General features: G+C 39.4%; 1 protein-coding gene across 1 annotated transcript; it reads left to right on the top strand.

Annotated features, from left to right (window-relative positions):
* The first annotated feature begins 8981 nt into the window (after positions 1 to 8981).
* Positions 8982 to 10119, top strand: LOC120034326 (interferon alpha-like). Its single transcript, XM_038980839.1, has 5 exons — positions 8982 to 9125; positions 9344 to 9415; positions 9504 to 9653; positions 9782 to 9871; positions 10021 to 10119. The coding sequence occupies exons 1-5, from the start codon at positions 8982 to 8984 to the stop codon at positions 10117 to 10119; spliced, it is 555 nt and encodes a 184-aa protein (XP_038836767.1).
* Positions 10120 to 15486: the final 5367 nt, after the last annotated feature.

Below are 15486 nucleotides of genomic sequence, written 5' to 3'. Positions count from 1 at the left end.
CAGCTGGCATAGTTTTCATGGATATATACAAAGAAATGTACATTTAAAAAAGGTAAAACTAAACGAAGTGCAGCTAGTTTGCAGTCTTTCCAGCTTCAGTTTGAAGTGATTGTGTTAGTTTTGTTGTTGGCTAGCTCCTCTGAACAACCGTGTCCTAACGAGAGAGCACATTTTCTATGCCAGGCGAAATCGCGCCTCATTAGCTCATTGTTATGGGTGTATCCAAATAATTGTCACTAGAAAACAGCTTAAACAAATGCAAATACAGCTACTGTTGTTGTCTGGCTGCAATGTTGACGTGACTGTAAGTTAGCCATAGTTGGCTAGCTAGCAAGCAAAGGATAAGAACGTTGCCTGCCAGTATGGCAATGGAACATTTAGAACGAATGACTGGGTCGCATCTGGGTCGCGTCTCTGGCAACCGAACCAATAGAAAGAACGAACGATCAGCCGGCTTGGGTAGCAACCCTAGATTTTTGTGGGGACTATATCTTGTGGAAGAGTGAAATAGTATGAATAATTTCATCAAAATAACGTTTTTGAATGAAAATATGTCAATCGCTATTTGAATATGTTGGTAACCCGTTGTATAAAAGTGATAATGCCCTCGAAGCTGGTGTTTGAGGATATATTTGCAAGGTTGGCCGGCCCTCGACACCCATGCCAATATATCGTCCAAACACCGGCTTCGAGGGCATTATCACGTAAATATTCACCTCATGCGTCTTAGTTTACAGTACAGAACACATTCCAGCCATACTAACTCCTAATTCTATGGTTGGAATATACTGTATTTAGTTCAAACCCAGAGATTCCTTAGATTTGGAATGCATAATTCGGTAATATGGTACTGAATTTCTCTTGACAGTGTTGTCAAGTCACTGGTATTATTTTGACACGATCATGGATGAATACCAGGAGAAGTGTTGATGATGGCAGGAAGTATATGTGGTTCATAGTAAGTGTATCAAATGATGAAACCTCTCAATATTGAATCACCCTCGTAGTAACAATCCAAAACAGTTTTGCATGTACTGTAAGTCTCGAGGAAGCACCAAGTTGCACTTTCTGCTCGATAAATGCCACACGGTTTCACCCACAGTAGAGGTTGTAGTTAGGTTTCACACCATGGCTGCCCCATAGCAGAACCAACAGGTCTATCTCTTTCCCGCGGTCCCAGCCTGGCAGAGGAGAGGTGGAAAAGAGTTTGAGCACTCACAGACAGACAACCACTCCATACTGTATACAAAGGGGAGCTAGGCTACATCCCAAATGACACCCTGTTCCCTACATACAGTAGTGCAATACTTCTGACTAGAAGCCTATAGGGACTATATAGGGAATAGGGCGCCATTTGGGACATCAACATAGTCCACTATTAACAGTCGCAGGAATCAGGACTCGTCCTTGTTGATAATGTAAAGAGGACATTGTCGAAAGGACAGGCTGTTTCTCTCCTCCGCCCACCCAGAGATACACTATCTAGAGTAATTCTGATATGAAATACATACACTACACATAAACCCCTCCCCCCCGCTCCTCCCCACTGCCTTTACAAGCAGACCTCGGTTCAAATACTATTTCAAATCATTGCAAATACTTTATCTGGGCTTGATTGAGCTTGTCTGGCTTAATAGAGAAGTAGAATAGTCCCAATAACCCCATCTGTCACTCCGGGCAGGCTACAGCAAACAATATCAAATACTATTTGAAACCAGGTCTGCTGACGAGCAACGGAAAATTGGCAAATCTCAGGCAACGTCTCTCCCAATCAGACTGTCACAACAAGTCTCTTTCCTTAGCGTGGCATACATATTATTGGACAATGGCTTGTGGAGTAGAAATATCATCGGTTATTATTAAGGTGGTGAGGAAAAATATTATATCCACACTATTTTAGAATTGGGTTAGCTGTATATTAAACATTCAAACTCATCAAAGAGGCATTAATGATGGTTTGACTTTAAGCCAAATGAGCTTTCTGACACAGGCTGTAATGGATTCGTTTCGACGTTGTTTAAGACTATTAGACTGAGTAAGAATCATTTGAATAACTCTGAAACTATAAATAAGTATGTATGTAACGTGTCAGTCTTAATGCTCCAACATCCAGTCTGACCAAGGATATCTCTGAAAATGCTGCTTTAGGCCTACATTTACCGATTCCCTTCTTGTTAGCAGTGTTCCAGAGGTATCAAGTCAGAATGTTTATTTTAACATTGGATTCAGTGGTCAAGTATGTAATGTATCAAGAATCGAGTCTGTCCAGAGCTACAAAGATGATACATCTCCACGGTGTGATCCTCTAACATGGCATTGCCAATGTCATGACTGGCCTGCGAGGATCAGGTTACCGTGGATCACAGTTCTACAGAGATATCTCTCATTCCCGCAGAGGGGGAGAGGTATAGAGGGATTGATGTGGGGGGGGGGGGGTTGTGACAGCTCTCGCCCATTGTAAATCATAAGGCAGCAGACGAATCCTTGGTCCTGTTCGTGTTTGGGACTGGAATGTCTTCGGGTGGGCCTTATGGAGAATCTACCTCAGAACTGCGACATGCAATACATGGACTTTGGGACATGATATTTCATCAGCCAAAATGGTGGTAACAATGATAGATGGAATATGAAAATGAATGTCTTTTCTGTTATGTTATTAAAAGTTAAATGATGACGTTATAACGAAAACATTGTAACTTGAAGAGTTTTCATAATATGTACATGATGTTTGCATACTGTGCGTTGTGTCGAAAATATCCAGATCAAAGAGAATGTTTTTGTAAAGATGAATTTAGTTGTATTAACTAGATCAGAGTAAAATCCTAATATCTTGCCTTGTAACAAGATACGCCTCAGGGAACCCAGAGAGCATGCCATAAAGATGGAAACGCCCTTTGTGACCCGAGGGTATAAAACTTGTGAATTAAGAATTTACATACAGACTAAGTTGACCGTGTGCTGCAGCCAAGGTCTACGGATAGTCGTGATCCCAAAACACAACACGAGGAAGAGCACAAAGGAACCTATTAACAATCAAGGCTACGGTTGATTATTGTATCTAAGAAGGTGAATTCCAGAAGAACCAGCCAGTTATCCTCTTCAAATCATCGGTTGTCTACACGGACCTCCTACCCAAGCTGGGAGCATCGACATGGCTGATTAGCCTCCTCAGAAGTCCGCTCTCACAGATCAAGTGCAAGGGAACAGACCACTAAGAGAATGGACACTGACATCGTGTCGACAATCAGAGACCTACACCTGGAAAACGAAGGAAATGCGGCCATCGAAAGAAGGTCGTCGGCTAAACCTCCTAAGCGGAACTCGGTCCACGAAGAGATACCCAACGGCGACTTTCAACAAGTAAATACATTCATTATAATTCTGACCCATAAGAGCGGTAGTTCGGGGCAAGGTGTTAGGGCTAAACTAAGCACAGTTTACAAATGTATCCAAGTGTGCTTTTCTCTCGTGCACTCTCTTTCTCTAAATCCCCATCTTGTGTAACACGTGTCATATTGTGTTGGTCCGCCTGGGACCTGTTTCATTGTACTAAGTTCTAATCAATAGCCTTGTAGCTTGTTAGTAAATAAATAATCAACTCAATTGGTGTGGTATGCAATGATTTAGTGAGACCCCGGTTTGTGCAGATTTACAAATTATGAGACATTCAGAATGAGACTGCTATGAAATAGATATTCTTTGAGTTAATTTTGTAAATGGTAACTCATTAAATAAACGTTTCCCATGGTGCCCCAGGTTACTGAGTTAATGGTTGCCTGATTAATTTAATCACGTAATTCTAAACACAGTTCATTATTCAATGAATAGCAGTCATCACATTAACGATACAATGTCACGACACCAACCATGCCATTAGTATGATGCTTATACTTATTGTCACGCTGGTATAAAGGATTTGGAGACAGGCGCAGGAATACATCATCTGGGTTGTTAATACGCCCAAAACAAACACTTATACAAAACACTCGGATGTACCCAAACAAAAGAGCGAGGGTAATCCTCGTAGAACGACACGGGACGAGACCCGTAATACACAAAGCACAAAACACACAGCACAAGCTGAGACAACGCATAGGTACTCACACGACCAACGGACATGGGAACAATAATCGACAGCCCAATGGGGAAACAAAGGGCACATTTATACAAATACAATCAGTGAGGAATTGGAACCAGGTGTGCGTAATGACACAGTTCAGTGCAGCCTAGAAGGCCCGGTGAGGTCGACCTCCGGAACTGGTTAACAGAATGAGCAGCAGTACCGGGGGGATCCGTGACACTTATCTAATCTGTGCCCCTGACAAGGGACCTGCTGCCTGAGTGCTTTGTTAAACTCTGCACACAGAATACAATGGAAGATTGGTAATAAATGTTTTATCGATGTGTAGTGGTTCAATATTTATACATATTTGGTTCTTATTTATTGCACGGTTTATTCAGTTTTTCTGTCCCCTCAGGCTTCAGGTCATCTGTAAACATTGTGATACAGAAAGTGATAATTTACTCTAAATCACAGATCATTTCCCCAGAATGCTAACATGGATCAATACAGTGTTGGTCTCTCTTATCGCTCTCAGATGCAGCAGAAACAGCATCGATGCTGCCCATCAGTTCTACCTTAGCCATGCTAAAATGTCTTGAATAGCAGGCTCATCTCTGTCTAGCAGATGACTGTGATATGTGGGTGTTTTACCTACCTTAGTTGAATGCACTGATGGTAAGTTACTCTGGATAAGAGCACTGGTTAAATTATTAAAATGTAAAAATGTACGGTCCCTTCATTTACCATAGCCCTTGGTTAATCATAGGCCTGTGCTACAGACAGGTCTGTATTAAGACTTTACATTGTAAAAGATCCATTGCCATCACAGCACAATGTACAGGTGCAGTCTCCACACAGCGTGTGGCCCAGAACACAGTTGATTTCCATTCCAGAGGTTAACAGTACATGGCCCAAAGACAGGCCCATCCATTCATGTCTATCCATTAAGCTGTCTCAGTGGGGCTTAATGGGTGATTTACCGCCACTAAGATAGAGCACACACAATTTCACCAGACTTCACCATGCTGTGATCAGGCCATTAAAGCAGGGATGGCTTTTTATAAATCTGTGTGGCATTGTTAACAGACAGAGATAGATATAAGGGAGAGTAAAGCCAAAAGCCTCTGTTAGAGGGTGGCAGGTAGCCTATTGGTTAAGACAGTTGGGCCAGTCACTGAAAGGTTGCTGGTTTGAATCCCCGAGCCAAATGGGTCAAAAATCTGTTGATGTGCCCTTGAGCAAGATACTTAACACTAATTGTTCCTGTAAGTCGCTCAGAGTGTCTGCTAAATCACTCAAAGGTAAATGTAGAGCGGGTGTGTTCCGTTCCATCAGTTAACTCAGAGGTGGAAGAAAAAAAAGAGAAAGCTACCAATTAAATTAAATCCGAAACAACTGTTCATTATTTTCAATAAATATTTGTCAATGTATTAGATGAATTTTGTTTTGAATGAAATATCACATTTACATAAGTATTCAGACCCTTTACTCAGAACTTTGTTGAAGCACCTTTGGCAGCGATTACAGCCTCGAGTCGTCTTGGGTATGACGCTACAAGCTTGGCACACCTATACTTCTCTGCAGATCCTCTCAAGCACTGTCAGGTTGGATGGGGAGTGTCACAGCACAGCTATTTTCAGGTCTCTCCAGAGACGTTCAATCGAGTTCAAGTCTGGGCTCTGGCTGGGCCACTCAAGGACATTCAGAGATTTGTCCCGAAGCTATTCCTGTCTTGTCTTGGCTGTGTGCTTAGGGTCTGAGGTCAAATATAATAAAATAAAATTGTATTGTATTGTTACACGTACATGGTCAGCAGATGTTATTGCGAGTGTAGCGAAATGCTTGTGCTTTTTGTTTTACGACAGTGCAGCAATATCCAGCAAGTAATATCTAACAATTCTACAACAGATACCTAATACACAAAAATCTAAGTAAAGGAATGGAATAAGAATATATAAATACAATACATGGATGTGTAACGTTCGTCTATTTCTTCCTCCTCCTCGGATGAGGAGAGGCGAGAAGGATCGGACCAAAATGCAGCGTAGGTGGAATACATGATGACATTTATTTAAACAAGACGACGAACACGAAGAAAACTTGAATAACTACAAAACAATAAACGATGTGAACAAACCTGAACTAGAGAACATAACGCACTAACAGGAACGAACACATACACAAACGAAAACGAAACAGTCCCGTGTGGTGCGACATACACAGACACAGGAACAATCACCCACAAACAAACAGTGAGAACAGCCTACCTTAATATGGTTCTCAATCAGAGGAAACGTCAAACACCTGTCCCTGATTGAGAACCATATAAGGCTAATAGAAAAGAACCCAACATAGAAACACATAACATAGAATGCCCACCCCAACTCACGCCCTGACCATACTAAACAAATACAAAAACAAAGGAAAACAGGTCAGGAACGTGACAGGATGGGCAATGACAGAGCGGCACAGGCTAAGATGTAATAGATAGTATAGAATACAGTACACGAGATGAGTAATTCAAGATATGTAAACATAGTAAAAGTGTCATTATTAAAGTGACTAGTGTTCCATTTATCTAGACTTAGCCTATTGATAATTAGCAGGCATCACGTGTTAAGTTCAATCTAGCCTTGGTTTCCTCTATCGTAATCACTCCTCATTAACCCCAGCTGCCAAACTAACCCTGATTCAGATGAAAAGGATGAGTCACAATCATGAAAAATAAGTTGTTTTGAATGATTCGTATGCCATAGATGTAGGACATTGTGACATGAGTGAGTTTCCTTTCAAAAGGCAATACGGAGGATGCACTTCCTTGTGTAAAAACATCCTGACAATGTCAGGGCAAAAGAGTGAATTCTTCATTTACAATGAGTCCACAGAAAAGTGGATGGGGGAAGGTGTTTCAGAATGGCCTGCACAATCACATTGTATTGGGTTACAGTGTGTGTACGGCCCTGAAAGCGAACAGAACTAAAACCAGGTATGTATCTGCCATATTTGACCAAAATTAGACAATATTGTACTTTCAACCAGGTGAATGAGGAGAGATGATGTAGCCAACAGATGAGTTCATTGTTACATTTTGCTTATACAGGCAATAAGCATGTAATAATGTGGTAGAGTGAGCTAGCATACCATGTAAGCTTTTCACTGCACTTCCTATACATTCTGTAAACTGTGTATGTGACAATTACAATTTAATCTCCCAATGTATTCAACTTGTATTTTCTAGCACACAGTTGAGAATGGCATTCAAGCGATTAATACAACAATTCAAGCGAGGTCTAAGCATCCATATCTTCTCTTTTCTAGCACTAACTACTCTCTAGGTTTCTTCCTAGGTTTTGGCCTTTCTAGGGAGTTTTTCCCAGCCACCGTGCTTCTACACCTGCACTGCTTGCTGTTTGGGGTTTTAGGCTGGGTTTCTGTACAGCACTTCGAGATATTAGCTGATGTACGAAGGGCTATATAAAATAAACTTGATTTGATTTGATTTGATATGGTATTTGTCCTCATACATCCTCTCTAAAACACAAGAGCACCTACGGGGGAAGAATTCCCCCTGCTGGCAAGTTGACATCACTTCAAGCAGACCAGAAAATGTCTTTGTTTATGGGGTTGTCTCAATCAGATTACACTCTTACTGAAAAATGACAGGCAGAGTTCTTAGAAAATAGCGAGTATTGTAGATTATAAAATGCCGTTTTAGACAGTTTTATTTTTTGTGGACATAGCCAATAAAGGATCCAGTTGGTATGAATCGTATTTATAGTAAGGTTTAGTTTATTGTCATGGTGTAGAACATTGGCAGCTAAGCGCTGAATTGCATTGTACAGTTCATTGAAAGAAATAAACGAATAATTACATAAACAAATCAATAATGTGAAATCATGTGTTATATTTATAAAAAATATATAAAAGTAATGTTCAAAACCATATGAGAACATGGCTACAAAAGAGATGAGCAACAAGTGAGCTAACCATCTTAAAATGTGACGTGTAACGTTCTACCTACTGGGATAGATGACGAAATGCAATGGTATGTAAAAACTGTTTGTTTTCGAAAGCGAAAGCGATTTGTGGTTTGTATTCACCGATGTCATCATCCCCCGCGACAGGCTGTCCCACGTTCATGGCTAGAAGGGTTCCTAATTGTCAAAGTATTATTTATTTATTAGCATTTTTTGCTAACCCTAAACCCTTTTCCTAAACGTAACCTTAATTCTCCCAACATCATTTGTTAATCATTACATTTTATCTAGCTGTAAATAAGAAATTAGGTCCAAAATAAATCGTTTTAATTACCTTTTTATATTCCAATGTTAATTTGTTTTACAACGAAATAATGAAATGCCATGGAGTACATTAAGATAAGTGTCGAGTCCAACTATTATCATCATGTTTCTCTTTAACAGAGTAGCTATACGATTAGTTACACTTTCCATCCATTGGTAGAGAGGATATAAAAAGCATGCCTTTGAATGCTTATACTGTAGGCTATCGTGCCTATTTAATAAAGATCAAATGTAACAACAAAACATAGATAGGCTACTGTATTAAAAATACATTGCAGTGAAGAGCAATGTGTGCCTGCCATTATATTATTCTCTGTTTTGATGATGTATTGGTTCAAATAAGTATTTAACATAGCCTATGATTTGAGCAGCATTCTTGCGCACACCTGCACACAGAAAACCAGAACGCAACATTTCGTCAACAGCTCTGCAAGGTGAAGAAATGGAATGTACAATTCTCTTTCATTATCCTCGCTTGAAATTTCCTAGTTTTTTCCCCCTAGGGAATTACATATTACCTCATCCATTGTATTTCAATGAGGGAGGCTATAAAGGTATAGGGCACGTAGCCCAACGTTTAGAAGTAGTTTACAGGGATTTATCAACTGACTGGACACATGGCTACTCTGAACGTGTCCTTTGTGGTACATCTCCTGTGTATAATTGTTCTTAACCCGGTGGTGTATGCCAAATGCAGTGACCGAAACGAGCAAATATATTATCTTTCTCGAACTCGCCAGGCCCTCAATGATCTTGCCATGGTTGGTAAATGTCTTTAACCTATTACAAATTGAGCATATAGGCAGAGACGTATATGGCAGAGACGTATATGGAAATATGTCTCTGAATATAGGCTGTAGCATGTATAGCGTGTTATCACAAGTTATTTATTCTAGTTGTAAAGTAGATTATTGGAGTTTGATTCGTTCATATATTCAGTTGTTTTATTGCGATATGGTGTCTTTTGTGTGCGGTATAGGAGAGGAGACCAAGCGGCTGTATCCAAGAGGCTGAAAGGATAATGGTCCAACGTCCAACGCTTTCCATAGAGGTGATGCTCAGGAGATCATGACTGGCTACAATTTTAGTGTGTGTCTAGTTCAATTGCATGGTTACACGGGGTGTTTTTCTGATTACAGGAGGGGGAAAAGCTTTGGACACTGAAACTTGCGTTTCAACTAGCCAGCGAGCTCTTCCAACAAAACCTAACACCTGTGAAATGGAATACCTTCAAACTCAGGGAGCTCCAAGACCTTCTTGCTCGACAAAATATGACCTATTCAGAATGTGTACGTTCCCGAATGTTTAATTTGTTTACTCTAGCTTTTTACACAATTATTATTATTGTTATTATTATTAGTATTCATGTAATCGCATGGATATTTATATTAATGCTGTTTGTTGTTTACTATTTCAGGTCAGAGACATGAGTGTGCGTCTAAACCTTCCAATTGAAAATATGGTTAAGAACTACTTCAAACAGCTGGGCGACTTTCTTTCACGTGAGGTAAAACATCTCATGGGTTGCATTTTTTGTCAATTGTGTTTCAAATCTAAAATATTGAGAGGAGTGGAGTGGGCCTAGCCTATACCTGTGATGTATGATGTATTATTTTCACCTAAAAAAACATATTTGTTTCACTTTTTGTCTTTCAGCGTTTTAGCTCCTGCTCATGGGAGGTCGTGAGAGCTGAAATGGGGAGCATCCTGAGGGATTTTTACAAGAAATCAAAAATGTCAAGGAAACACGTGTGAGAGTAGCATTACTTGTAGTTCAATTCTGCGTAAAACAATTATTTTGTTTAATTTATTAATTATGCCACTGTAAGCGTTATATATTTATGTTATTTATCCGTGTTGCAAATAATTGCCATGTACGTTATAATATTTAAATAAAAAGACAAACACGCTTTATATTGAGTTAAGTTGTGCTAGCAATTTTGTCAAATTGTGTGGTGTGATGCAACCGACGAGTTTTTCCTTGAAACGTTATCCTATATAATAAAAAAATGTTATTCCTCCTGAAATTGCATACTGTATCAACATCATCTTCGATGAAAAACAAACTCCTTTACAATACTCTGAATTCCCGACCTCCAGCCATATTTCCCTGCACTTTAAGACATCATCAGATCACTGTACAACATTGTTGAGTTCTATAGTTATTCATAGTATCAAGTACACATATATATACTGGATATCATGCAACATAATTAGAGTTTTAAATTCTGAATGTTAGTTCAATGGAGTAAAGCAATCGCTCAAAAAAACAAGCTGTTACTCTTCAGTCCCAACAGTGGAAAGATAATAGATGCAGAGGTCCAATCAACTCACATGCAGTACCTGGATAAATATATCAAATATTTATTTATAAGTCCAATAAAAACACACGAATATGCAAAACTTTGACATATGATCTACGTGATAAACCTGTATTTAACGCACACATGCCTGTAGGCCCAGATTCCAAAGTACCCGAAATATAGGCTTCAATTTAAGCAGTATTGCCAAGGTCTACCTACCAGTGTCTTATTCTGAAAACCGGGAGCATATAGGAGGGGGTCTACCAAAATATTTCATACCACCCAAACCCGTTTCTTAAACGAAATAAAGTAATGTTGAGTGTGTAATTGATAGAAACCCATACAACGTTGATCTGTATCTTTAAATAGGCAGTTGTGGTCCACAAACATAAATTACCATCCATATCGGTTAAATTGTTTAGAAATTACAGCACTTGTTATAATTTGGTCCCATATCCCATAACACGCAACGACTGCATGAAGCTTGTGACTACAACTTTGTTGGATGCGTTTGCTGTTCATTTTGGTTGGGTTTCAGATTATTTTGTTCACAATATATATGAATGGTAAATAATGTATTGTGTCATTTTGGAGTCACTTTTATTGTAAATAAGAATGAATTTTAAAGCAGCAGAATGTGACAACTTTGCATAGCTGTCCACTGTAGGAGCGAGCACCAGTGTCCTCGGACTCTCCTTTTCGCGTTTCCACCCTATGGACGTGATTCAGCCCACACTGAACATAGTGCGTCTGGAGGACTGGTCATTGATCATTGTGGCTCCCCATTGGCCCAAACCACCATTCTTATTTACAATAAAAGTGGTTCGCGAAGATCATTTACATAGATCATTTGCGTTGGTCATTTGCAGAGATTTGGAATATGTGAGCTTGGCTCCTGAAAGGTCCAAACTGATGGCAAGGGATTTATTGGTACTGTACAGTCCGCAATGGCACGCTCCACGAGAGGATTGTATGGATTTCGTGGCGGGCTTTGAACTTTAGTGCCAAAATAAAGGAATTGTTCCTCTCTGGTGGACATTTTTTTCGAGCAGGGCTGTTCATTCTTCACCCTGAAGGTGTATACGGCAGCTATTTCAGCGTGTCATGTGGGAATTGATGGTGCCACTCCAGGAGCTCATTGTGCGCCATCTCAGACGGTCATCAAAATTGTTAGAAGTTTGTAAACTATTCTAATAAATGTAATTGCTGTACAATGGATGAAGATACTCCAAACTATTAGATGTTTTGTTACCCATCAGATGTTGACTGAATTATAGCACACAGACAAATAATTTGACATTTTTCTCTTGTACTTGATTCTTGCACTCATATATACATTTTCTTAGTATATCAGGTATTTTTTAAATGCTTTGTGATAAAATAAAGAAAATGGTGTGTGCTTAATAGTCAAATATACACTAGGTGTTTAAGTGTTTCTAAAATCCCCTATGGGAAAAATGAATGGTGGAAAAACGATTGGAACCATTTCCCTGTTTGACCGCTAGGTTTTCTGGGTATTATGACACCTGCACTCTTGGGCTCTATCTCCGTGGACAAATTAGCTAGCAACATCAAGCTAACTAAATGTCCATGAACGTTTCATGTGTGTTTCCACCTGTCCCCAAATTAATATATACTGAACGAAAATATAAACGCACCATGTGATCATAAACTGAAATAAAAAATCCCAGAAATGTTCCATACGCAGCAAAAAGCAAGGCAACGCAGGAGTGGCTTCGGGACAATTCTCTGAATGTTCTTGAGTGGCCCAGCCAGAGCTCGAACTTCAACCCGATCGAACATCTCTAGAGAGACCTGACAGAGCTTGAGAGTTTCGGCAGAGAAGAATGGGAGAAACTCCCCGTATCAGGTGTGCCAAGAAGCGTCATACCCGAGGAGACTCTAGGCTGTAATCGCAGCCAAAGGTGCTTCAACAAAGTACCGTGGAAAGGGTCTGAAAACGTATGTAAATGTGATATATATATATATTTTTATACATTTGAAAACATTTCCAAAAACCTGTTTTTGCTTTTTCATGATGGGGTATTGTGTGTCGATCGATGAGGGGGGGGGGGGGGGGGGGGGGGGGGGAACAATTTAATCAAGTTTAGAGTAAGGCTGTAAAGTAAAAAAATGCGGAAAAAGTCAAGGGGTCTGAATACTTTCCGAATATACTGCAACTTGTGATCTCACAGTATATATGCTACAGCCTATATTCAGATCTAAATTTCTAATATGTCTCTGCCTATATTGTCGATTTGTAACAGGCATATCATATTTGTAACATGGCAATATCATTGAGGGCCTGGCGAGTTTGAGAAAGATAATACGTTTGCTCTTTTCCGTCACTGCATTTAGCATACACAACCGGGTAAAGAACAATTATACAAAGATGTACCACAAAGAACACGTTGAGTTGTCATGTGTCCAGTCAGTTGATAAATCCTTGAATACGACTTCTCAACGTTTGGCTACGTGCCCTACCTGTATAGTCTCCCTCGTTGAAATGTCATGGACGAGGTAATATGTAATTCCCTAAGGATATTTAAAAAAGGACATTTCAAGCAGGGAAACTGAAAGAGCATCGAAAATTTAATTTCTTCACCTTGCAGAGCTGTTGACGAAATGTTGCGTTCTTGTCTTCTGTGTGTGGGTGTGCGCAATGCTGCTCAAATGATAGGCTATGTAAATACATGTTTGAACCAATACATCATCAAAACAGAGAATAATATAATGGCAGGTACATTATATTTTTAATACAGTAGCCTATGTATTTTTTTTGTAGTTCAATTTGACCTTTATTAAGTAGGCATGATAGCCTACAGTATAAGCGTTTAAAGGAATGCTTTTTTATATCCCCTCTCCCAATGGATGGAATGTGTAACTAATTGTATGGCTACTCTGTTACGGAAAGAAAAATATGATGATAATAGTTGGACTCGACACAGCTGCTCCATTGCAGTTATCGAAATGTATTACTTGTAGCCTACATGGCATTTCATTATTTCGTTGTAAAACAAATTGACATTGGCATATGAAAAGGTCATTCAAACGATTTCTTGTGGACCTGATTTCTTATTAACAGCTAGATACAATGTTATTATTAACGTAGCAAGTTGGGAGAATTAGGTTAAGTTCAGGAAAAGGGTTAGCGTTAGGTAAAATGCAAAACATTTTATAATAGTTTGACAATTAGGAAACATTCTAGCCATGAAAGTGGGACTGCCTCTGTCGCGGGGGATGATGACGTCGTCGAATAAACCATAAATCGCTTTTCACTTTCGAAAACAACCGTTTTTACGTACGGCAGCATTTTGTCATCTATAGGTTGAACATAACACGTCGCCTTTTAAGATGGTTATCTCAATTGTCGTGAATTCTCATATGGTTTTGAACATAGCTTTTATATATTTTTAGGAATATATCACGATTTCACAGTATTTGTTTATGTAATTATTTGTTTATTAATTTAAATGAACAGAACAATGCAATTCAGCGCTTAGTTACAATACTCGCCATTCTCTGAGAATTTCGCCTGTCATATTTCAGTAAGAGTGCAATCTGATTGAGACAACCCCATAAACAAAGACATGGTCTGATCTGCTTGAAGTGATGTCAACAGGCCAGCAGGAGGCATTGCTCCCCTTTAGGTGCTCTTGTGAGGACAACAGTTTAGAGAGGTTGGATGCTTAAAATTCATGTATGAGGACATATACTATAGTAGTTAGTGCTAGCCAAGAGAAGATACGGATGCTTAGAATTGATCATTTACGCTATTAAACGCTTAAATGCCATTCTCAACCAGGTGCTTTAAGATATATTTTCAATACATTGGGAGATTAAATCGAATCAAATTGTACTTGTTACACACACAGTGAACATCATGTATAAAAAGTGCAGTGAAATACTTGTATGCTAGGCTAGCTCACTCAACATTATTATTACATGCCTGTATAAGCAATATGTAATAATGAACTCGTCTGTTGCCTACGTCATCTATCCTCATTCTCCAGGCCATCAGACTGTTAAATAGCCATCACTAGCACAGAGAGGCTGCTGCCTACATACAGACTTGAAATCACTGGCCACTTTAATAAATAGAACACTAGCCACTTTAATAATGACACATTACTCATCTCATATGTAGATTCTGTATTCTATACTATCTATTGCATCTTAGCCTATGCCGCTCTGACATTGCTCATCCATATATTTATATATTCTTATTCCATTCCTTTACTTAGATTTGTGTGTATTAGGTATTTGTTTTGGAATTGTTAGATATTACTTGTTAGATACGGCTGCACTGTCGGAACTAGAAGCGCAAGCATTACGCTACACTCGCAATGACATCTACTAACCATAGGTATGTGACCAATACATTTTATTTGTTCTGTTTGCTTTTCAGGGCAGTACATGTAACCCATTACAATGTGATTGTGCAGGCTATTTTGAACCCCCTTCCCCCATCCACTTTTCTGTGGACTCATTGTAAATGAAGGATTCACTCTTTTGCCCTGACATTGTCAGGATGTTTTTACACAAGGAAGTGCATCCTCCATTATGCCTTTTAAAAGGAAACTGACTCACGTCACATGTCATCCTATGTTTGGACGTCTTAGGCCGATTAATGGGTCTTACAGGGGTGCCTGTCCTCCATTGCAGACGCAGTCTCCTCCTCCTCCAGTCCGGTGTTGCTCCTTAGCTGGTCCATTTACGTGTTTTCTGGCCTTCCCCTTCTGCTGGTACCATGCTGTGGTTACCAGAGGATTCGTTCACTAAAGTTGTTGTTTTTAGTTAGGCTATGGAATACATTTCA

This window comes from Salvelinus namaycush, chromosome 41 (assembly GCF_016432855.1).
Source record: "Salvelinus namaycush isolate Seneca chromosome 41, SaNama_1.0, whole genome shotgun sequence".
Lineage (NCBI taxonomy): Eukaryota > Metazoa > Chordata > Actinopteri > Salmoniformes > Salmonidae > Salvelinus > Salvelinus namaycush.
Note: the sequence above shows the minus strand (reverse complement) of the source record. Positions and strands in the feature narration are given on the sequence as shown.

What these genes read in the sequence shown, in the direction of transcription:
- LOC120034326 (XM_038980839.1), top strand. Translation starts at nt 8,982, where the DNA reads ATGGCTACTCTGAACGTGTCCTTTGTGGTACATCTCCTGTGTATAATT. An exon ending in CCCTCAATGATCTTGCCATG is followed by an intron (nt 9,126 to 9,343) that starts GTTGGTAAATGT and finishes TGTGCGGTATAG; the next exon opens with GAGAGGAGACCAAGCGGCTG. An exon ending in ATATGACCTATTCAGAATGT is followed by an intron (nt 9,654 to 9,781) that starts GTACGTTCCCGA and finishes TTACTATTTCAG; the next exon opens with GTCAGAGACATGAGTGTGCG.